This window comes from Drosophila mojavensis, unplaced genomic scaffold, assembly GCF_018153725.1.
Source record: "Drosophila mojavensis isolate 15081-1352.22 unplaced genomic scaffold, ASM1815372v1 contig_136, whole genome shotgun sequence".
Lineage (NCBI taxonomy): Eukaryota > Metazoa > Arthropoda > Insecta > Diptera > Drosophilidae > Drosophila > Drosophila mojavensis.
This window is the reverse complement of record NW_025318667.1, coordinates 24,202,173-24,227,022: the sequence shown is the minus strand read 5'-3', so window position 1 is coordinate 24,227,022 and position 24,850 is coordinate 24,202,173. Positions and strand designations below refer to the sequence as shown.

The 24,850-nt window shown below is 38.7% G+C and overlaps 1 protein-coding gene and 1 long non-coding RNA gene across 2 annotated transcripts in view; both read right to left on the bottom strand.

Moving 5' to 3' along the window:
• Positions 1 to 24,850, bottom strand: part of LOC6584612 (inactive dipeptidyl peptidase 10) — a 176,460-nt gene that overhangs the window by 120,459 nt on the left and 31,151 nt on the right. The window contains exon 2 of the mRNA XM_044011433.1: positions 24,433 to 24,539. Coding sequence (XP_043867368.1) covers positions 24,433 to 24,519 — 87 coding nt within the window. The 5' untranslated portion in view covers positions 24,520 to 24,539. The remainder of the gene's footprint in view (positions 1 to 24,432; positions 24,540 to 24,850) is intronic.
• On the bottom strand, positions 47 to 22,380 carry LOC122757861. Its single transcript, XR_006358022.1, has 3 exons — positions 22,228 to 22,380; positions 21,949 to 22,024; positions 47 to 167 (listed from the first exon to the last, which is right to left on the bottom strand). It is a non-coding gene; the product is annotated as an uncharacterized LOC122757861 (long non-coding RNA).

Below are 24,850 nucleotides of genomic sequence, written 5' to 3'. Positions count from 1 at the left end.
AACACGCTTGTTGTTATTTTGTTTTTTTATTGTACTCGTTTAGCAATAGTCATTCATTATTTATAATTTATTGTTTATTATTTATTACTCAGTATTATTATAATTATTATTACTATGTTTATTGTTGCATTTGACTTTTGTGTACTTGAAAAAACAAACTGCAAAAACTGAAAAACACGTTCGAAACGCAATCGCCTTTAATTGACTTACTCTATAAATAGTCGTTCGTAGGGGTTGTATCGATCGAGTCAACGGCTCAGCTCACCCTTCACGCGATGCCGCATGCAAAAACGGGTTGAAATCGTGTTGCATGCGCCATACATGTCAACTAACTCAACTATCAAATACCCTCTGAAAATGAGGTAGACCCGAATTTAGATTGCCTCACTTCGAAAGTTAAGCACAAATTCATCATTTTCAAATGTAAAATCTACAAAGAGATATTCTTTAGTCTATGCAGCGCTCAGGAAGTGTGGAAAGAAAAGTTTTACAATTGTTCATTTCCATTTAGCTAACGTTTAAGCTCATTCGAAAGTAAAAATACAAATTTGTATTATATAAAAATTATTATAATTTTTTTTTTTTTTTTTTAGAAAAATATAAAAAATATGAATATCAAATACAAATTTGATAAGTATGAAGAATTATGGACATAATTATAATAAATCTAACAAAAATCGAAATATAAAAAAAAAACTTATAATATATGCTTGGGCAACTTAATATAATAATTATAAAAAAAAAATAATTGTTTTCATGGAACAAAATTTAAAACTACAAAAAAAAAAAATAAATTAAACATAAATTCTGTTAAAATAAATAAAAAATAGTTAAATAAATAATAGAATAATAATAATAATAATAATAATAATAATAATAATAATAATAATAATAATAATAATAATAATAATAAAAATAATTTAATAATTTAATAATTAAAAAATTATTTTATATTTTGTAATTATTTTGAAAATACTAAAACAGTTTTTTTTTTTTAATAATTTAAAGCTTATAATTTAATTTAAAACAAAAATATTTCACAATATATCTCAAAACTATTAAAGAAGGATTAATCAATTTCTACAATATTTTAAAATTTATTATTAAATAAATAATTATGAGCACAAAGAATAATTATATTTGTTGCTATTGATCCCAACCTCAGGGAGTCTTAGCATTAGTTTCTTGCTTATGCTTTAAATGCAAAAAAAAAAAAGTCTGGAATTATATTCAATATTAATAGCGCTTTAATAGCGCACATCCAATTTAATTTGTGTGTGCTCGAACGACTGCGAATGAGCATCAAATGTCGTTGTCAATTCGCATAGGACAGACGCTAATTAAAGTTTTGGCATTGGGCAAAGTTATGCGGGGCACATCCATATTGCCCTCGGAGAGCATTTGGCACCCACGTCTGTCAATAAACACCGGAAGACATATGACAACAGGCAACGGCAGCGGCAACAACAGCGTGAACGGCGAGTGAGGGTTGAGTACTTCGTCCTGCTGTTGCCGTTGCCATTCGTGCTGAGAGGTGTGGCTACGCGGTTGCTGTTGCTGTTCCCGTTGCCGTTGCCATTGCTGACGTATTGAAATTTTCATTTCCTAAGGAGCAAAAAAAAAAAAAAAAAAAAAAACGAAAATGAGAGAAAAATGTGTAACGCTTGTTCGCTGCAGAGGACAAGCCGCGCCATGGCTTGCCATGCCACACGCGTCGTATGCGCAATTTGTAAGCGTTGAAATTGGTATTAACGGAATTACACGCGCTTTACGAGCAGCGAGAGCATGGGACACAGCCACTACCACTGTCAGAGCCACTGCTTCAGCTGGCCAGGTGACAACGCGAGAGAAAAGCGAAATTGTCTTCACACACACACACACACACATAGCATATATTTATATATATATATATATATATATATTGTATATATATTTGCTGTACTGCATGTATGCCACATGAGGTTTGCTGATGCCCGCCAAGTTGTCAGCGCTATAAAGAGTATAAAATGTTATTACTATATGCATTTATGGCTTCTGTCATTCAAATGGGAGCCGTGCACTGCAGCTTCCATATAAGAACAGACGAACGGGGCAAATTACTTTCCAAAACAAGCAGAGAAGTAATTTCAATTTGTTTTAATTCATTGAAGTTGGTGTACAAACTTTAATAGGATTTTTGATTATCTCTCATTTGTTTTTTAGCAAATAAAACATGGCATGGTATGATATGTGTTGCAATGGGAAGTGCCTGACTATAAGATACCCAAAATCCTATAGCATATTACAGTTGTTAACATTCCTGGCTTTATCTTCTAGCACACGCTATGCTATATTTCTACCAAAATAGAACTTTTATTATTTCTAACCTAAAGTTTCCACTCATTCATAAAATCTGATCAAAGTAATATTATCTAAAATGACAGATTTGTTATCCATTTTAATCGATTTCGAAATGTTATCGAATACTTCCAGAACTTAAGTTAACCTTTCGACCACATCTTCTTCTGTTACAGACGCTATAAAGTAAGTCAATCATACCCCATCATACTGATCATGTACAGGGTATGAAACAATTCAGCTCTCATTGCAAATATGAATGCATAAAAATAAACATTCCAGTTGAATGCAATGCATAATTGAATGTTATTAAATTGATTCGATTATGCAAATTATAATATTTTAATTAAGGTTTTTTATGAATCAAATTTGGATTTATTATAATCAATGTTTGAGGGCTTGAGGTCTACAGCTTTGCATAACAAATTTTCAATATCATTCATGTGTGTGTAAATAGTAAATAACTTGAAAATATATTTCAGTTTATTTACTTAGAATTTAGATATACAGTATATATATTTGATCTGATAGATTATACAAGTTAACAAGACTCTTAGTCCTTAGTCTTTAGTCTTTAGTCTTTAGTCTTTAGTCTTTAGTCTTTAGTCTTTAGTCTTTAGTCTTTAGTCTTTAGTCTTTAGTCATTAGTCTTTAGTCTTTAGTCTTTAGTCTTTAGTCTTTAGTCTTTAGTCTTTAGTCTTTAGTCTTTAGTCTTTAGTCTTTAGTCTTTAGTCTTTAGTCTTTAGTCTTTAGTCTTTAGTCTTTAGTCTTTAGTCTTTAGTCTTTAGTCTTTAGTCTTTAGTCTTTAGTCTTTAGTCTTTAGTCTTTAGTCTTTAGTCTTTAGTCTTTAGTCTTTAGTCTTTAGTCTTTAGTCTTTAGTCTTTAGTCTTTAGTCTTTAGTCTTTAGTCTTTAGTCTTTAGTCTTTAGTCTTTAGTCTTTAGTCTTTAGTCTTTAGTCTTTAGTCTTTAGTCTTTAGTCTTTAGTCTTTAGTCTTTAGTCTTTAGTCTTTAGTCTTTAATCTTTAGTCTTTAGTCTTTAGTCTTTAGTCTTTAGTCTTTAGTCTTTAGTCTTTAGTCTTTAGTCTTTAGTCTTTAGTCTTTAGTCTTTAGTCTTTAGTCTTTAGTCTTTAGTCTTTAGTCTTTAGTCTTTAGTCTTTAGTCTTTAGTCTTTAGTCTTTAATCTTTAGTCTTTAATCTTTAGTCTTTAGTCTTTAGTCTTTAGTCTTTAGTCTTTAGTCTTTAGTCTTTAGTCTTTAGTCTTTAGTCTTTAGTCTTTAGTCTTTAGTCTTTAGTCTTTAGTCTTTAGTCTTTAGTCTTTAGTCTTTAGTCTTTAGTCTTTAGTCTTTAGTCTTTAGTCTTTAGTCTTTAGTCTTTAGTCTTTAGTCTTTAGTCTTTAGTCTTTAGTCTTTAGTCTTTAGTCTTTAGTCTTTAGTCTTTAGTCTTTAGTCTTTAGTCTTTAGTCTTTAGTCTTTAGTCTTTAGTCTTTAGTCTTTAGTCTTTAGTCTTTAGTCTTTAGTCTTTAGTCTTTAGTCTTTAGTCTTTAGTCTTTAGTCTTTAGTCTTTAGTCTTTAGTCTTTAGTCTTTAGTCTTTAGTCTTTAGTCTTTAGTCTTTAGTCTTTAGTCTTATATGTATTATAAGTACATTAGGACTTTTTTATGCCTCAGGGAGAAGATGCCTCTAATGGCCCCGCCCAATTGGTAATCAAATTGGTCCTGAGACCAGATACGCCCCGTTCGTAAAAAGCCGTTATACGTGCATATGTATGGGTGAGCTGTTGTTGCTGCTGCTGTCAGATGATTGACATAATTGCCGAGCGAATTGTCCAGTAAATTGAAATTGAAATTGAATGATGGCGGTCAAGTGCGCGACAGCCTCGCACTTAGCGTGGCCCCACTGTGCCGCTGCCATAAATGCCGTCGGCACTTGAGGGAGCTAAGGCTGAGGCGCTGTGGCCTGTGGCATCGCACGCCTAATGCAAGGCGACACATGTCAACTGCCTGCACATGTAGATAGGGCATACACACATACATATGTATGTATATATATGTACATCTATATAGTATATACATATATAGGGGATATCTGGGTTAGCAGCTTGTGCCGACACTCGACGCCCACTTTTAAGGCGTGCTAATTTGTGTTTAATTTGCATTTTAATACGCAATATTCATAACATATAACGGCTCGCTATGAGTGTGTGTTATGGTATATATATATACATATGTGTGTGTGTGAGTGTGTATATATTGTGCATAATATTCGTTGCAGCATAAAAATATGCAAATCACAGGACGCTCAAGCGCCAACAGTGCGTTCCATAATTATGCGCACTCGTGTGTGTATGTGTGTGTGTGTGTGTGTGTGTGTACGGCTTGGCCTTCGTTGTTTTACACATGTTGCGACCTTTTCCTCCATTTCCATTCCCACTTCCACTTTCATTTCCATTGCAACTCCAGATTCTCGCTTGCCTGCCATTTACAGCATTTTCATTTGATACCCTGTGATATCATTTGATACGGTACCAAGGGTATATTGTGTGGAATATACATAATTACATACATATGTATATATTTTGCACATATTTGTTTCGAATGACAAAAATTTATATAATTTAGTTAAATTTTTAAATTCTAGATATAAGATCTAATATAAAATTGCATTAACAATACAAAAATTTAAAAAAATTAAAGTGTAAATTTATTTTTAATGCTAAATAATTTAATTTTTCATTTTTTAATTTTTTAATTTTTTTTTTTTTTTTATATATATAATTTTTTTTTTTTTTTATCAAAATATGATGCTGAAGGATATTAAAAAATATAATTCATATAAAACAAATTCATATTCGAAAATAAAAAAAAAATAAAAACATTTAATAAACCATTAAAATTTGTTTTTTCTTGATTTTTTAATTTATTTCCCTTAAAAATTCCTCGTATCAAAAGAGGCAGCATTATCGGCCTGTAGGGTATTGCAAAGTCGTTCACTTTACATTATTCTCGAATATCTCTTAAATTAGAGTTTAATCCGTTTACCTGACCCAAGTCGGATATCATAAGTCAATCATATAGACTCCATGTGCTTTCAGTGTAGGGTATTTAATAGTCGCCACTGTTGCTTTCAGACCACTCAACACTTAACTGGTTTTCTCGACTATTTGTTTTTTTTTTTTTTTTTGGTTTTTTTTATGCCAAGCTGACGGGCAAAAAGTTTTGTGGCATGCTAAAATGGCAGCCAAATGGCTGTGGCCAGACTCAGTTTGAGAGCGGCACAGAAATTATGCATGAGCGCCTCAATTCCCAGCCAAATGCTGCGACACACCCGCCCGCCCAGCCAACCACCCAGCCGCGCGCCCGTCTGAAAACCAACTCGGCTTAAACAACTAGCCGTCCGCCGCTGGCAGCCATCGAAGCACCTTTGCTTGGCATGCTCCACTCGACTCGGCGTCCATCTGGCAGTTGCCACATCAAAACGAAACCGAAATGCAAATAATAGACATGGACTTGAGCCCCAGTGGGAGAGAGAGTGAGAGAGGGAGAGAGTAGCCGAAACCATTAGGTATCAGGGCAACCGCAGCTGTAACATATATACAGTTAGATGTAACATTGTTGCCTGCCTTGCCCTGCCCTACCCTGCCCTGCCCTGCCCTGCCCTGGTCTGGCCTTTACTGCCCGCCGGCTTTGTCTCCAAAAATGGGCGCACATCATTTGCGCTACGCGCGATTTTCCTCTTGCAACATATTTGTGAAGCGAAAGCGAAGCCAAAGGCAAATGGCGTGCCATGCTTCGTTAGTTGCTAAACACCCCCCTGCCCCTGCAGCTGCCCCGCTGCCACGCTGAAGCATCATGCCTCATGCCTAAGCGCCCTCAGCGTGCACAAAGCCAAGCTCACCGCAAGGCCGAATGGACACGCCCACATTAAGAAGCTCTGCTAAAGCAAAATGTTCCACTTTGTTTTTTTCTAATTAAATTGCAATAACCAACAACAAACCAGAGCGGGTGAGCAAGAGTGTGAGAGAGACTGGCAGGGAGGGGAGGCGAGTGACAGGGGGAGAGAAGCGCAAGGGGCGTGAGCGCTCGCTAGAGAAGCACTTTAACTGCCAAAGTTGTCAGAAAGAAAATAAAGAAATTTTTGGGACGCCGTCGCGCGCCGCAACGCTTCTTTGGCCGCAGCTCATAATTACGAGCACTTTTCCAATTTTTGGCCATATTCATGTGCATACACACACACACACACACGCACACTAGGGGTGCGCATGGGCGTGGCTATGCAATAATTGAAATTTGATATTGTTGTAACTTTTGCTGTTGTTGTGCTGCGAACGCTTTGCGCGCTTTGCGATTTAACAACTTTTTTTATTGACGAAATTTTCGAAAGTATTCGAGCGAACACTAAACTGCCTACCAAAAAGCAGCGCACTGCAATCAAATTGTTGGGATTTTTGGTAATTAGTCGAGCTGTATTCCAAATCTAAAAAGTAATTAGGCTGCCTAATTGGATGAAGCGACACAGTTCAGCTAGTCAGTAGAACTTTTTTTTTTTTTGATAAAGCCCAGTGATGTGTGCGATATACCCTGTAATCAGTGAATGTAGGCAATTTGATGATGATGAGCTTATGTATGATGGCTACATATGTGGCATGGGCATGTGCTGCAGATAGACAACCTTTTTTGATTAAAGTCTAACTGACAAACAATCGATATTTATCGATTATTGATCGACTATGCGTAGCTATGATTTGCTGTGAGAGACTTGATGAGATGAGCGAATATTTGAAGGATCTACAACTTTTAGCACAGTCTAACAATATTTCCAAGTCAATAATCGGAATATGCAGAGTCAATCTGAATAGAATTGTTATCGATTTGAAGATCTCTTTAGATTCCCTTTAGATTCTTCAACAGAAGACAAATATTACGACTCGTTTCAGAGATCTCTAAATTAAATATCTATTTTATTCATGCATCATGAATATTTTCTTGAAATTTAGATTTTATATAGTAGGGATTATATCTATTTTTTTTTTTTTAGTTAAAAAAATTTTTTTAAATTACAGTTATATTCATTCACTTGTGAAATGTGGCGGCTAACATGTAGTTACATAAATCCGAAATGAAATATTTACAGCGCTTTGCATCTAGCTAAGTGATAGCTGTGCATACTGTTAGCAGCCACTGTTGTTTAATTCAGTTTAATATTTGCTGCTGCTGCTGCTGCTGCTGCTGCTGAACCGTGTTTCATTCCATTAGCTGCAGATTTCCATGTTTCGCTCTGATACAATTTGGGATTCAGCTCAATGCACCTGGGACTCGAGCTGAGCAGCTCGCGCGATTGAACTGACAGCCAGAGAGGGTGACGGAGGGGGGTGGGAGGGGTCTGTGTTGCAGCGTTCGCTCCGCACATGCAACAAGGGCAAACAACAATTGCGGGCAGTTAATTAAAATGCACTTCTGACTTATTCATATTTATTTGCGCCCGGCTGGCATATGAGATATGCATTCTTAATACCCTCAGCTCTGGCCACGTGTCGGCAGACAGCTGTACATGTGTGTGTGCGTGCGTGTGAGTGTAACTGCAACATTAATTGCCGCGCCGACCTTGAGCACCAGCCAGGCAATGCCTCATCCCGCACTGAGCCGGCAAAAGGCAATATCAAGTTGCCGAGCGACCTTCTTCCAAAGAATCTGGCAAAACAAAGCAAAGTCCTTGCTGCTGCTGGGAAGTTGCCCTTGCCATTGGCCTTGCCCTGGCTCTGGACTGGGCTGGACTGGGCTGGGCTGGGCTGGGCTGGGCTGGGTTACCTGCATTACCTGCAGGCCATTGGGATTTATGCGCTGCAACAAAAGTGCTGCAATTTGTTGATGAGCCTGAGGGCAGTCAAACTGGCTGCAAAACAAGCGCTTATCCTCACCCCTGCTATCTGTTATGGGCGCGCCGCCCTCCCCACCCCGCTGGCTCTCAATCAGCATCGACTCTTCGTCTTGGACTCGGTTCGGCAATTGTTTGAACAACTCGTGCAAATTTGTTGAGCCAACAAAACCTCGAAAAATTTGCACATTTTGATCAAAGGCCGCAACTCAGCTAACCACACACGCACACACACACACACACACACACACACACACACACTCACACACAGAGAGAGCCTCAAGCTAACCACATATGTAAGTTCGTGCGAACTATTGGAATTTTTCGTCTGCCGACCTCGAATCGAAGCCGAATTTAATGCACGGAAATTGATGTTCGATTTCTGGGACTTGTAATTGAGCAGTAGATAGCAAGCCGAACAGCAGCAGCTTGTCTGTTTCAAATACGTAATATATATGGATATTACAGTTATTCGATACAAGCGGCAGCCAGTTCAAATATTTGACATATCAATTGGCAATCAGAGCGCTCGCAATAATTACAATTATCTATCCATATCCAGATATAGGAAAGAAGCCAGAGTAAATAGAATTTGTTGAATTTATGCAATGGAAATGATGAAAATTGTTGCCTTGACTGGGCGTGCGTGGGCGTGGCAAATGCAGTCACTCACCGACTGAACGAATCGACAGTCGGCCATATTTTTGTTTCATTTGGGCGAGCGGCGCACAAAACTCAATTTGAGTAAATAAATATGACGAGTTTTTCTTTTTTTTTTTTTTTTTTATTAGGAAATGCAGGCAGAGCCGAAAGACAGCTGAACTTCAAACGGCTTTGCCTCTAGGGGGTCAACGGACTGAGTTGAAAGGGAGCTGAACAAATACATCTATATACATGTATATATATATATATATATATATATGTGTGTGTGTGTGTGTGTATCTACTTTCTGAAACAAAATTGATGAGTGACTTGTGCCGCTGGCAGCGTCATCCTCATCCTCATCCTCATCTTCATCCTCATCGTCAGAGTCATCGTCATCATCTATCTGCCAGCCATCTCGTTGCCCCTTTCATTCAGCTGCTGCGCTGCGCTGCGCTGCGTCTGCTGGCAGTTTTATTGTGTCTCCATCGGGCAAATCACTTAAGCGCACTTAATTATTTGCACAAGTTTCGCTAGCGTCTCTGCCACGTCTCTGCGCTGGCCCAGCACGTCTCACTTTCCGTTACATTTCAATCGAAACGTAGCCGACGTAGCGTCGCATAACGTAGCGTATGAGTGATATGACACGTAATCAATAAATAACGCCAAGCGACGACGACGACGACGGCAGCAACTTGGCGCGACAAACTCTAGCAGCTGGCAGCTGAGGCAGGCAGTGCTTAGTACTCATTAGGCCTGCCTACGTGTCCCAATTTGAGTTCCAGTTTCAACTCCAAGGACCTCGCGCCTACGCCAGCTCGCCTCAGTCTCAGTCTCAGTCTCAGTCTCAGCCTCAGCTTTTGGATATTTTATGCATAATTACTTTTTCAGCAGCAGCAGCCTCGAGGACTGTTTGCTTACTGGGAAAAGCTGCTGTTTGTTGTTGTTGTTGTTGTTGCTTGCTGCTGCTGCTGCTGCTGCTGCTGCTGATTCAGTTTGAGTTGCGTGGCCTCGGCTTTGATTTGGTTTTCATTCCCGTTGCCACGGGGCGTATGATTAATATGCGTGAATTAAGTCAAATCGAATCAATCAAGCCAAATGTCGCCGTCCGACTGACAGCCAGCAAGAAACACAAAGCAAATACGCGTAATCGTTGCCCCACAGCCACCTCAACAGCCTCTCAGCCTCCTGATCCTGCTCCTGCTCCTGCTCCTGCTCCTGCCCCTACTCCTACTCCTGCTCCTGCTCCTGCTCCTGCTCATGCTCCTGCTCCTGCTCCTGCTCCTGCTCCTGCTCCTGCTCCTGCTCCTGCTCCTGCTCCTGCTCCTGCTCCTGCTCCTCCTCCACTTTGGTACAGTAAGGCCTCGTCTCATTCAACTACCAATTGGCAATTGGCAAATACACAGCCAGCCATAATCTGCATTTGGGAATGGCCAATGGCAGAAATGGCAAATGGCAAATGGCAAAATATTGCCACGGATCTAAAGCCTTTCGAATGGCCAAGGGCGCAGTGCTCTAAAGTGCCAACTTCCTGACTCTGGGCTAATGCATGTGGGGGGTCAACGACAGCGACAACAACAACAATAGCAACAGCTAGAGCAACAGCAACAACAGCAACAACAGCAACAACAGCATAAACAACAAGCATCAACACCAGGATATAACACACAATGTGTCACATACTAAACTTTTATTACTTACGCACACACACACACCCACGTACACACATACACACGCACATTCACACTAATGCAATGACAGTTTTATTACTGACCAAAACGCAGGCGAGGCCTTTTACTGCCCACTGTTTCCTTTCTCTCAATCTCACTCATTCCTGCTACCCCTCTCTCTCTCTCTGTCTCTTTCTCTCTCTCTCTTCATAGTCCGGCAAATGGTGTCAATTTTTATCATGTGCTCTGACCGTGAACCTAGACATGCCGCCAAAAAAAAAAAAAAAAAAAAAAAAATGAAAGAAAAAAATTATATACAACCCCGCCCATTTGCCCACTCAATCCACTGCGCGTATCAGTTGACAATGCACAGCGGGCATATCGATGCTCGCATCGAGTTTGTGCACTTAATTGATTTCAGCTGTGAGTTTGAACTAAATGTATTAAATTAAATTAAAAATAAATAAAACCATGCAAATAAATTTTAAAAATTCATAGAAATATAGAAACAAGTTAAAAAATAAAATATATATATGTTAAATATCTAATAATAATTTATTTGTTGAAAAATATATATACAAGTAAAAATTAAAATTTAAAAAAAAAAATATTTATATATACAATACTTAGTTAAATATTTTATTTTTTAACTTTTCTTTAAGTCATATTTATATAAATATTTTTTTTTTTTACTTGCATATATATTTTTAAGTAAATATATTATTATTAGATATTTAGCAAATCTTTGTTATTAAGTTTTAAGATGTAACAGAAATCGAACCAACTTTAATATATTTATTTATTTATTTTATCGTTAGTCTTCAGTTTTTTTTTAGAGAAATTATAAAATGTATTTATTTTCAGTTTTAACTACTAAATACAAAATTTTTCAATTATTTAAGAAAATTAAAAACAAATATATAGAGAATATCTTAAAATATAATAAAAGCGAAAAATACATATGTATATATTAAAACATTTACTTTTATTTATAATCTAGTATATACGTCCCGATTTGTAAGAGTATTCGGCATTCGCTAGGAGCTTGTATTTATTTGTAGTTGATTCTTTTTGCTCACTTTACTTATTCGGCTTAGTTGGCGTTTATTTGATTTATGGCCAGGGTCGCTAAGATTTCAGCACGAGGTCCGATTCGGTATTACCAATCGCAGCAGCAGCAGCAGGAGCAGCAGGAGCAGCAGGAGCAGTAGGAGCAGGAGCAGGAGCAGCCGCGGCTGCCTTAGTTCGAGGGGCGCTGGGGTGGGAGAGCGGACTTTATATATACTGACGATGTTGCTTAATTAAAATCAACGCAAAAGCCTTAGCCTAAGCCTGACCAATTTGCTGACAAAAAAGAAAAGTAAAGTAAGGAAAAGGAACTGTCTTAGCTTGGCTCAAAAGGGCTTTAAGTCGACTTTTCATTTTTCCTTTTTTTCTTTCTTGCCTAATTGAAATATTCAAATACTATGAAAATACTCATAATTACAAATGTTTTCACAGAAGAACCATCTATGAATTTGAAATTTCCAAACTCTGATGTTTACCTTGGCTACGCTGCTGCAAAGTCACTGGAAGAGTCGTGGCGAGGGGGCGTGGCAAAAGGGGGCAAAAAGTTGTTACACGATGCTTGGCACTAGCATTGGCTGAGCTAAATGCTGGAATATAGTCGCCAAATTTTTGGTATTGTTGCCTAACCACGGCCACGCCCACGGCCACGGGCGGGCCCCCCCACGTTTGTTGGCCTTCACTCTCGCTCTTAATTTGAATATTTTAATATTAATGAAAAATGCTTTTCGGGCCAAAGTTTCTTCGGCTGTTGCTACCAATTTGCGGCTTTTGCTAATGAAAATTAAATGAAATTGCTTGAAAAGCGGGGCGTGCGTTTAGCATAAATTATTGCACTCTATCCTGTCTCAGACACTTCAACGGAGGGAAGGAGGAAGAGAGTGAGAGAGAGAGGGAGAGAGGGAGAGAGAGGGAGATGTGGAGTGGAACCCCATAAAAAAACTCTGTTCACATAATTAAGTAACTTATGACAAAAGGAAGCAAAAGTTCAAACATCAAAAGAGCAGCTTTGACTCAAGACTTGGAAGTAGAAAGCAGATGAAGGGCTAGACGTCTTCTTCTTCTTTGTCTGCTCTATTTGTGTGCCCACCTTTTGATGACCAGGTGAAATTGAGCTTGGGCATTAGGCCCCAGATCTGAATGCCATATGCAATGCATAAATCAGCTCCAGCTGCTCAGCTGACAGCTGTCTGCCGCACACACACATACACACACACACACACACACACACAGGCGCACACATAAACACCTAGATTCCTAGCGATACGTTGATTTGCATTCGTTGGCTCCTTACCTGCTTTTGGTATCGACCCGCATAATTGCTTGTTATTCATGAATTGGCCAAATGATTCATGATAAGCATGTCAAAGCGAAGCTGCTGCATATTTCAAAACTCTGTCCCACTGTGCTGGGGCTCTCTGTCCCTAGTCCCAACCAAATTGTGTATATACAATCTTTCCAGCTTCATCAAGATACAAACACACACACACACACACACAAACACTAACACTAACCATCTATTGCCGGCAAGGTTGTCAGAATTAATCTCTATAGATTTTATTAACAATAAAATATGCGCAGTAGGGCAACAGAACTAGTATATACCCTAAGGATATTCAGGAAATATTCAAACCCATTTAAAGTTCTTCATTCTGAGAAAGAAAAACATGCTTAAAGTCAAACTTTACCTCTCAGATTTTATTGAGAATCGCAAAGAAAGGCGTTATTAAAAATAGAGTACACTAGTGTACACCCCAAGGTGGCATATTGAATAATAAAACTTGATTAAACGTTTTTACTTTCAGAGAGAAAAACACATTTGATAACAAGCTTTAATCATAAGATTTTACTGAGAATTGCAGAGAGAGGCGTTATTAACAGTAGGGTAAAAAAAACTCGTGTATACCTTGTAAATTTCTAATGAATAATTAACCTACATTTTTAACTTTGAGCGGGAAAGTCTAGCTTTAATCTTAACAATTCACTGAGAATCGCATAGAGGGGCGTTGTTAATAATTATATTTTTCACCCTTTTATCTAGACTCTTAGGAGTCCATCTCTGAGTATTCCATTGAATGGCAAGCTAAATAGAGCCGGAGCATATATAACAATATACAAATTTAATTTTGTTCTAAAGAGTCTTTCCCTTTCCCTTTCACTCTCTCTCTCTCTCCCTCTCTTCGCTCTGTTTGCAATTAGCTAATGTTGCTGCACTTTTAAAACTTCGCTCGCCACTTTTTATCTAGTTGATGGGCAGAGCTTATGAAAGCGAACCAATTGGAGCGTGGCCCGACAGGTGGGTGGCCAGAGGCGCCAGAGGAGCCATAGGGTTCGCCTGCCTCGACTCGCCTGGGTCGACTATTGGCTTAAAAGCGAAACGTATTCAATTAGGTGCATATTGTTCATAAAGGAAACTGCGTCCAGATAGGCCCACGCCTCGTTTCATAAGTAATTCATGAAGCCCTCGTGGACCCTGATGTCAGACGGCTGATGACGAACGCGTTCTTAAAAAGCCATCAGCCCCATCAGCCTGCCGCCTCCATCGAGCTGTGCTCGACCAGGATAAATGGCGCTATGAAGCAGTAATAATTGCTGGCGCTTAATACCCTCACCGAGGATATCATCAGATGGCTATCCAATTTCAAGAGGTGCGGTTCGGTTGATCATCTCTCAGATAAACCGATAAACTTTAAATATTTCTTATTACTTGATATTGTTTATAGAGTCTAGTCATATGAATACATATGAATGATTGAATATATATGTATGAATATGCCAATAGCAATAAAAAGTTTACTTTACTGAAAGGAATTTTCAGGATTTACTCCTCCAATCCTTAAGTTCATTCATATCTATCAATCGAATTCTCCTCTTAGCCTCTTAGACTTTTTCGCATGCTCCGCCATTTACAGGGTATTTCATCTTCGATCAGTGCGTATCTCTTGTCTGCTGTTGCTTGTTGTCGATGCGTTAATCATACGCCACGTTGCGCAGAATCTGACAACGAATGCAATTAATTGAGAAAACGTAACCAGAGACGGTCGGCCAGCCAGCTGGCCGGCTTTGAAGAAACGTCGATGGAGACGGAAGCACGCTTGTCGTGGCCCTGGGTGGAAGCCACTTCATCAGTCAATGGCTGAGCGTTAATTCAATTACTTTGGCCAACAAGAACCTGGCCTAAATATCACACACACAAAGGCGTCAAGTGGAAAATCAATGCAGGAGATTAACAATTACAATTCGGTCAATAAGTGAGGGTAGCGAAAGAGAGAGAGAGAGAGAAAGAGAAATAGAGAGAGTGGGAGAGGGCGATTGGGAGAGCGAGACAGAGAGAGAGCACATGACACAATAGGCGTTGTTCATAACGATTTAATGTTAGGCCTAAACAATAACTGTGTGTGTGTGTGTGTGTGTGTGTGTGTGTGTGTGTGCGTATGTGTGTGTGTCTGTGTCTGGTGTTGCTTAGATTTATTTCAAGTGGGCTTTGCCACTCAATTGCAGAGCCAGCGAGCCAATGAATTGTGCAATACAAGGCCACGATGAACCCAACTGTTATCGATAGTCATTGTGTGTGAGACACATACATACATATATAAACACATATACATACACACACATAATGCACAACTTCTTCTTCTTATCCATTGGGGTCTCTCCCCAAAAAACTTGCGTACTTTTTATTGATGGCGAATATTACGCCAACTAAGCAAATTAAATTGTTTACATTGGCAAAGGGCAGCCAGCATCGCAAGGTAGCCAGACGACAGAGCAGAGCAGAGCAGAGCAGAGCAGAGCTGAGCTGAGCTGAGCAGAGCTGAGCAGAGCAGACGAGGCGAGACAACAATGAATGCGAGCAGACAGGACAATGCGACTCCGTCGCTGCCTTCTCTTGCCACACTGGAGACACAGGAGACAAATAGATGACCACAACTTTTCATATGCACTGTGTGTGTGTGTGTGTGTGTGTGTGTGTGTGTGCGGCGCAGCGGGGCAGTTCGGCAGGCAGATGAGAGGAGATGAAGACAATATACGCTGGGATATACATAGTTTCGGCAAGCACAATACAGTGAGCACTGGCTATAGCTATATGTATATGTATAACAATGGATACATCCAGTATGTGTGAAGCCTTGCAAGAGTTTTATTTGAAGTTCTGTGAATTGCAGAGAGAGAGAGAGAGAGAGAGAGAGAGAGAGAGGCGAAAGAGCGACAGTAATAATGTGTTAGCTAAATGAGAATCGCATAGAGGGGCTTACAGTGTGACAGTGCTGCCACTCATCATTGTGCAAAGTGCATTTCATTAAATATTTATAAATGTTTCATCATTTGATTTACTACTTAATTTCCCCCTTTGCACAGATTCCAATTATTTATTTAAATTAAGTTTCAGCTGCGGCGCTGCCAATGCCAAAAAGTTGCATGAAATGCAACTGCAGTTATGAATATTTAATAGGCCCAAGCATCAACTGTATACGAATCACTGAAGCTGTATAATCGCATTTATTTACACTTAACTAATTGTTGCAAGATTAATTAACCTTTGACTTTTATGTTGATGAAATAAATGAAACGAAACGTTGACAATGTAGCTCAATTATATTTCATGGAAAAGATACGTGTGTTGCTTGGAAGAAGAAGAAGCTTGTCCTACCGGCTAAGCATGGTAAATGAGAGAGAGAGAGATCAGACGATCAATTTAGCCTAGATCGCTAGACTTATTCAATCGCTATAGCTATCTATCTATATGAATTAATTTTTATTTTATTTTTCATTTAATTTCCATTTCAATATTCTCTCATTTTTCATTACACTTTCATTTGCTTTCAATTTCCATATTCTCCCATTCTCAACTCTCTTGCGCTTACTAGTTTCTCTCAGTGCATCAACTATCAACATTATTCAATGCCATTTGTATAACCTTAACAAGTTCACTTTACTTTAAATATTTTTGCATTCCTTTTAAATTAAAATATTTTTAAATATTTAGGGAATCGATTTAGGCATATATATTCTTGATCTGCGGCAGCATTTGAGTCGATATATTCCTTTCCAATTTGTTTCAAGAGGTCTATAGCAAACCGGGTCTAGGAGTTTGGCATATGTAAATAGGTAAAGCACCCGCAGCTCAATCATCAAGCTTGATCGATATCATTTTAGCGATATATATCGATACTGTGCTGCAGCTGTTGACAAGCTTAAGAACTAAAATCAGCATTTGGTAATTAGATTGTGCCGAAGCATACGAAACTTATGAGTAAACCTAGTTTTAGTAAGCCTTTTCTGTTATTAATCGCTTTTTTAGTAAACCTCTTTATTTTTGTTTGTTTTTATTTCAATTCTTTCTTTTAGTAAACTTCTATTTATAGTAAAGCTCTATTTTAGTAAACCTTTCATTTGATAAACCTCTTTATTAGTAAAACTTTTTATTGCTAAACCTCATTTTTGGCAAGCCTTTCATTTAGTAAACCTCCTCGGAAGTAATTCTTTCTTTACGTAAACCGATTTTTTACTAAATTGCTTTTTCAGTGGACCTCTGTTTTAGCAAACCTTCCTTTTGGTGAACCTCTTTTCTCACTAAACTTCTTTATTTGAGTGCTGCATTGATCGCTGTGATTCATTCACTTCTCGGACAATCATAGACAGCCCCCTCAATCATAAACGAGCTGTGAATGTGTATGTGTGTGCTTAATTGAAATTTTATGAATCCTGATGAACACACACACACACACACAGAGAGAGAGAGACATGCTCGTTGTTAGCAGCAAAGTGTTAACATGCTTTACTGTACTCGGAGCTGCCTTAGCCCAAAAAGCGAGCAACACAAAATGATGCTGCAAATGTTTTATTGCCTGTAGAAAGTTGAGCGAGAGCTGTTATGCTAGTGCTAGTGTGTGTGTGTGTGTGTGTGTGTTGGGCGTTGGCCTGCTCTAGCATATGGTCATATGTGCGTGTGTGTGTGTGCGTGTTCTGTTCTGTTATTAACTGTGACATTGTTCTCCTATGGCTGCTGTCGGCTAGCGACAAACATTTAAATCAACACGATTATGCCTAAAAGGTACTGACAAGTTTTAACTGCATTAAAACTGAGCTTCCCTAAGTGGCTTACATAATTACATAAACACACACACAGAGAGAGAGAGAGAGAGAGAGAGAGAGAGAGAGAGAGAGAGAGAGAGAGAGAGAGGGAGTGTGTGTGTGTGTGGGATGCTCGTTGACCGTTTATTTTTAGGCGTGAAGCTAACAGCAGCAACAACAACAACAACAAGAACTTGCGCCTTGAGTGGACTATCTTTTAGTTAGACAAACACTATAAATACATCTATTACACTAGTGTGTGTGCGTGTGTGTGTGCCTTAGGCAAGCCAAATTTGCAAGTTTAACTCGATTTGCGCCCGTGGGCAGCCAAGCAGAAGCCTTAGGTAAACCAGGCCACATTTCATATTTCCAGCCCTGGCCCTGGCCAAGGTCTGAGCCATGCGTCCGTGTGAAAGGCAAACAAATCAAGTCAAATTCCATAGCAGCCATAGCCAGCAAAATTGGCAAATGCTTTTCGGCTTTTTAATATACATCGGGCTAAACTGCTTTGGGCATTTCCAATGGCATCGAAAAAGGAAAAAGGAAAAAAAAGAGGACAGAAAATCACACATATTTTTGCGTGTAATCAAAAGCGAGACTCATAAAAAGCCAAATGTAATATGATAATCTAGCTGAGTGCCCCAGAATAGCGACAACAGCAGCAATGGCAACACACACACACACACACACCCGCGCACACACACACACAGTCATTGTCATTGTTGTGGTCTAGCGCAGTCAGTGACCCGCCATAAGAAGAAAATCCGCCGCAACTGCCTTTGGCCCCCCCCTCCCCACAAGCAAAGTATTTGCCAAATGGCCAAGACGGCTTCGAGCCATTTAAAACAATTTCTTTAGATTTTTCTTTTGTATTTTGCGGCTGCTCGCGCTATTTGCTCAAACGCTTATGTACAATTTAACTTGCCTGAATTGCTAAGTGGGCAATAGCCAAAATAGGAAAACCAGCAAAAAGGGCAAAAACGCATACACAAGAGTCGTCTAGATGACTCTATTAACTTGGCCAAGCTATTAAGGCTGACTATGTGTGAATGCGGAGCTGAGAGATACCCTCTAACTACACTAGTCTAGCTATGTGTGAGAGTGGAGCTATAAGAGAAAGAGAGAGAGAGAGTCAAATATGTCCATTAGCTTGGCTTAGCTCTTGTGCATACCTTTATGTGCAAATAATGAGCTAAAAAATACCCTGTAACTACTCTAGTATATTGGGATAATTAGGGATAACTATGGATAACAAGGGATAACTATGGATAACAAGGGATAACTAAGGATAACTATGGATAACTATGGATAACTATGAATAACTATTATATACCCTCTATCTGCTGCCATTGCAGTCTACTGCATGGCCTTGCCTTAAAGCTAATTATGTGTAAATGCTTAGCTGGGTGATACCCTATAACTACTCTTTAACTAAACTGGTACAGCTATGTGTGAGTGGATAACTATAGGATATCCTCTAACTGCAACTATATAAGTGCTTGACAATGAAATACCCTCTAGTTGCAAGCAGATGCTTCTATTAACTTATCCTAGGCTAACTATCTGTGAGGGCTTAGCTATACATACCCTGTAACCTCTATCCTCAGATGACTCCACTAACCTGCATCACGTTTCAAGGTTAGCCGTGATCTACCCTCGATTTACAGCAATGCCCATTGTCTCTGCTTGCCTTGAATAAGTTACAAAAGCTGACAGCTCGCTCTTTGATTTGCTTTCCTCTTGCCTTTATACGTTTTCGGCCGACTGACAAAAAACGTCTCTCGACTCTTGACCAATTCTAAGGTGCGGCCCATTCAGAGAGCAGCGAGCGACACGCACTCAAATGCAGCCTGGCACAATGAACCGCAATCCCATTTGAATTGAGTTCCAGCTGCACTTGGCCCACACTTGAGTCGATGGCGCCGCGTTGGCCCAAGTGCCACTGGCCTTTTATTAGCAAACCTTCAACTGAACTGAACTGAGCTGCTGTTGCTGCAAATTGGCAGTTGGTCTGTTTCGCATTCATAATTTTACAAAGATAAAGCGACATAGACACCTCCTGCCAGACCCTTCTTCACGCCAACTGAGCAGAGCTGCTGCTGCTGCTGCTGCTGCCTGCCTGCGGGGCACAGACCTGATTGCGCTCCCTCTATTCCCCAATTCCTTTCTCTTATTTCTCTCTCTCTCTCTCTCACTCTCTCTGTATCCCTTACTCTCTATAACATTATATGTATACATATTGTGTATATTTATGAATATTTACGATTATCGCCATCGCATGCAACAAGCTGCAAACGCTTGACCTTAACGACTCATGGTCAATGTCATTGGAGTAGTTGGCATATTACAAATGTTTTATATGCATATCAACTATAACTATACTTGTTTTTATGCTTCTACTCAGCTGATGCTACTTTTTATGAGCATATTTTAAATGAAAAAGCCTATTAATATTATTATATATTTTTTCCAGCAATTTAAACATGGTAAATTTATGCATTTCAAATATTTCATTATTTTTAACAGGCGATTTCTAACTTTTTGGGTAAAAAAAAATTGTAATTTTGTATATTAATATTTGTTGATATTTTATATTGAATTTATTTATATTTTTAGTTTTATAGGAACATAAAATGTTTCACGATTTTTTTAATACAAAAGATTTATTAATAAATAATAATAAAAAATCATTAATTTGTGTGGGTGTTATTTTTTCATTTTAATAAGTTTCATAAAATTTTGTGTTTTTTTTTTCTTTTAGTTTCTGTTATAAAATAAAAAAGGTGACTTCAAAAAAATTTTTCAATCGTTTTAATGTTTATGATATAATAAAACAATTTGTACTCCTTTTTAATTTTAAAATTTTTACATATTTTTTTTTTCAATCAATCTTTACTATTATATACAATATTTCATAAATTTATTTTAAGACTTTCAATCAGCTGTCTACAGTCCATGTCTCCTTTTTATTTTATATTTTTCCAGTTTTGTATATTATACAAAATATTTATTTTAACAATTTATATATATATTGACAAACTTTTCAATTATTTATTTCATGTATAAGCAAACTACTTGCTCTGACATTTCTTGCATTTTTGCCCCCAACTTACGCACTCATTTACTAAAAAACTGTGCAACAATTAATTAAGATTTATATATATTTAATCTAACTTGTTGGAATTGCACACAATTCACACTTTTTTCACTCGCTTTTTGCGCTTGCAGCAGAAAAACTCAAAGTTTTTGCAGCACGCGCTCAAAAGTAGGCAACGAAAATTGTTGTTGCTTGAGCGTCTGCAACCACTTGATGTCATAAACCATTTGCCTTAGTTTTTAAGTTGGCAACAATTGAAGTGCTGTCAACAGCAACTTGTGTGTGTGTGTGTGTGTGTGTGTGTGTGTGTGTGTGTGTGTGTGTGTGTGGGTGTGTGCTGCAAAAGTGCCATTTGAAAGTTGAGCACTTCTATGTGATATGAATTTATGTTTGTATTTATGCCTGTGTGTGTGTGTGTGTGTATGTGTTCGTGTATATTTGCATAGGGTTCCGTTAGGCACTGACAAATGCCAAATTAAAAACGCATTTTAGCTAGCGATTGCACGCATTAAAAATGCCATTACATGGATTTCCGTTTCCGGTCACAGATTTTAACGGTTCGTCAGTGTCGCGTTGCCATTGTTGCCAGTTGTTGGCCAACGCAGCGACAATGTAAACAATAAATGATAATCGCACTAGCGCAGAGACACACACATATAGTGACACTAACACACGCACACACACACACACATACACACACACACGCGCGCGCACACATAGAGAGATGAGGACACGTTCGCACATTTTGATATTTATGTATTCCGTTTACATGCAGCAGACAAGTGCTTTGTGTGTTATTTCTTGTTCCAGTGTGCATGTGTGTGTGTGTGAGTATGTGTGTGTGTGTCTCTGTCGGGAGCAATGCAATAACAACATCAACAGCAACAGCAACAGCAACATGTTTATTGTGTGTCGAGTCAGTGATTTAGTGGCCTGTGCACCTGATAAGCAGCTTCGCTGATAACAGACGCCATTTTACGCGCCAAACGGAATGCCGGCACACAGACAGAGAAACACACACACACACACACACATATATATACAAACACTGGCACAGAACAAAGGGATATGTCCGCCTAAAATCTGATGAATGTGTTTTACGAGTAGCCCCACATTAAAAATATATAGTATATACTTATACATATCTATCTGTATATATTTTATAATGAAAGCGCAATTCTGTTTAAAAATACTTTTGCCTCCGGTTTTGGGCCACCTTTTTGTCGCTCGGCTGGCTGGTTGGCGACAAACAATATATGGCAAGACAGGCTGAAGTGTAACAACAATCGTGATGACAACAACAACAACAACAATAGCACAGCACGAGAAGAACAAAACAAAAACATCAACAACAACAACAAAAACAAAACAAAGACAAAATAAAATATTTGCGATATTTGCGAGAAACAAACAAACGGAACTGAGAAGAGGCCAAAGGCAAAGCCAAGTTGCAACTGTTGTTTTACGGTTACAATTTTGATTTGAAGCGTATGACAAGCGAATAACGGTAAACTGAACTGAAAGCGTTTAACGGTAAAAGCTTCGCGCGTCGCGTTAACCGAATTTCGTTAGCATGTCAACACGCGCCAAAATGTTGCCAGCGACTGACGGCAAACGACGACGCTGCCAACTGATGAACACCAACGACAACGACGACGACGACGACGACGACGGCGACAGCGCGAGCACCCACGTCCCTACGTTGCTCGACAAACAGCGACGGCAGCGGCCAACGGGGGCCCGTTCATTCATTGAGAAAAGCAACGAAGCAGCAGCAGCAGCAGCAGCAGCAGAGGCAGCAGCAGGAGGAGCAGCAGCAGGAGCAACAACAAAAATCAGATGATTCTCATTGGTGATATTCGCCTCAAGTTTGGGTTTAGTGTGCAGCGCAGCTGACTGATGCTGCGTGCCATGGCAGCGGCTGTAGGCGAAGCTTTCGCAAAGCTTTAAAGCTCCTGCACAAGCAGAGGCAGCGCGTCTGCGCAGCGAGAGAGAGCAGCAGCACATCTGCCGAAAAGCTTGAGACACTTGTTGCATTGCTTTGACTCCTGCTCCACATTCTTGTGCTATAATTAACGGTTAATTATGTTGACTTGAAATTGTAGCTGCTTTAAATTAATAAGATTTGAGATATAAACAGTTAGTTGGCATTGTTGAATAACTGTAGATTAATTAAAGTATTTATGTATATATTGCTCTACTCTCACTCTCACTATCTCCTCCCTCTCTCTCGCTCTCTTTATTTGCCGGCAGCTGTCTGCACAAAGCTCAACTTTGCTCTTTCAGTTAGTTAGCTTTCGCCTGATAGCCCAGTAAACAATATTTTGGCATTCATTTAAAATGTGCTTTTATTCATTGAAAGCGCTTATTCAGATCTTTCAAGTTTGATATAATTATTAAATAAATTAATTTCATAAATTTGTAGTTTATTTCTTATTCTTATTATTGTATCCATAGCACAATTTCCGACTCGTAGTCTCGTAGTATACTCAGCTCAGATAACGGCACAAAGCCACGAGTCATGCTCAGATTTTTTTAGAATCTAGCAAATGTTCAAGCTTAAGCACAGAATTTACGACCACGCCCGATCGAAATCGAGCCAATTAGTAAATGGATTCTTGATATCGATAGATTTCGATAGTCCTCTAGCTGTTTATGTTTATAAAGAATTTTCTAACTAACTAAAAAGCTTTCAATAAAATACGTCAATCGGAAAGCATATTCTCTATTCGACTATGAAATGAGCTGTAGATAAAAATTGTCATATATATTCTAAAAGCTTAAATTTAAATATAGCATATTCAATTTATAGCTAATTTAACAAAATTATTTAGAGATTAGAGATAATACAAAACACTAGCTACAGAGGCCTTCGGCTGGTTAGTCTATAATTTAGTAAATTATTAATTTTAGTTTATTTTTATTATACATTATTACTTATTAAAATATTTTAGTTATCATTAAAAATTCTTTTTTAATTATTAATACAAATATTTATTAATTATTCAAAATGATTAATTTTGCATGTTGATATATGACCTGATATCTTGCAGAGAAATCTAAATTTGCAAATTATTGAATCTAATTTTTGGTATTAGGTACTTATACTTAATGAGATATTAGCTAATATTACTATCCAACTTATTCAACTTAATATGAAAAATCTCGAAATTTGTTAACCAACAAATGCTCAAGTTTCAGCTTCAAGTTGTGAATTTTGCATAAATTAAGCATCGCCAACTACTAACAGCTGTGTGTATTTTGTGTGTGTGTGTGTGCACATGTATGCATGTGTGTGTGTTTGTGTACACGTGTCTTTGTGTGTGCTTGTGCTTCAATTAGAATTGCATTTTAATCACTTGTCAAACTAATGAAAAGACGCCTTAAATGATTTGCTAGTCCCAGCAGCAAACTCTGATATAACTCATACGCCCCCCAGGCCCATTGGGCATTTGGCCTGGCCTGGCCTGGCCTGGCCTGAGTTGGCTTGATCTGGTTTTGCCACAATTTGAAGCACTTAATATATATACAAATTGTTATTGAATGTCGCAGGCGATTCCTGCTGCAATCTGCATTGAAGCCGGCCAGGAGTCAATGTCAGAGCTGGTGCATAAATTGTTTGCTTGCCGCAACGGGCTAAGTGGTTGTTAATTACAGTTAGCCCAAGGCAGACTCACCTCAATCGTTATGTGATGGCTGCGTGAACGAAAGTTGTCATCGTTGCTGCGCAGATTCTTCGAATCAATTTGCACATTCGTCTGCATTGTGTCGGCTGCGTTTCAAGCTGCAAGTAAACAGATCGTTAGTCAAGATGCTGAGCGGCGGAGAGGGGGAGGGGGAGAGGGGGAGAAAGAGGAAGCTAGACATGTGGTAGCTATAAAAAACTATAATTTTTTTATGAGAATCCATGAAATGGCGAACGACATAAGCGAAATATTCGCATGTCGTGCCATCAAGTGCAGCCGAACGTTGATTGGAGCATAGCGCTCAATGGTGCGTGACCTTGATAACTGGGCCGAGCAGCCCGGCGAGCCCAAATGCTGTCATAAATATAAGCAGGGGCACAACAGGACGTACAGCGCATATGGAACCGCA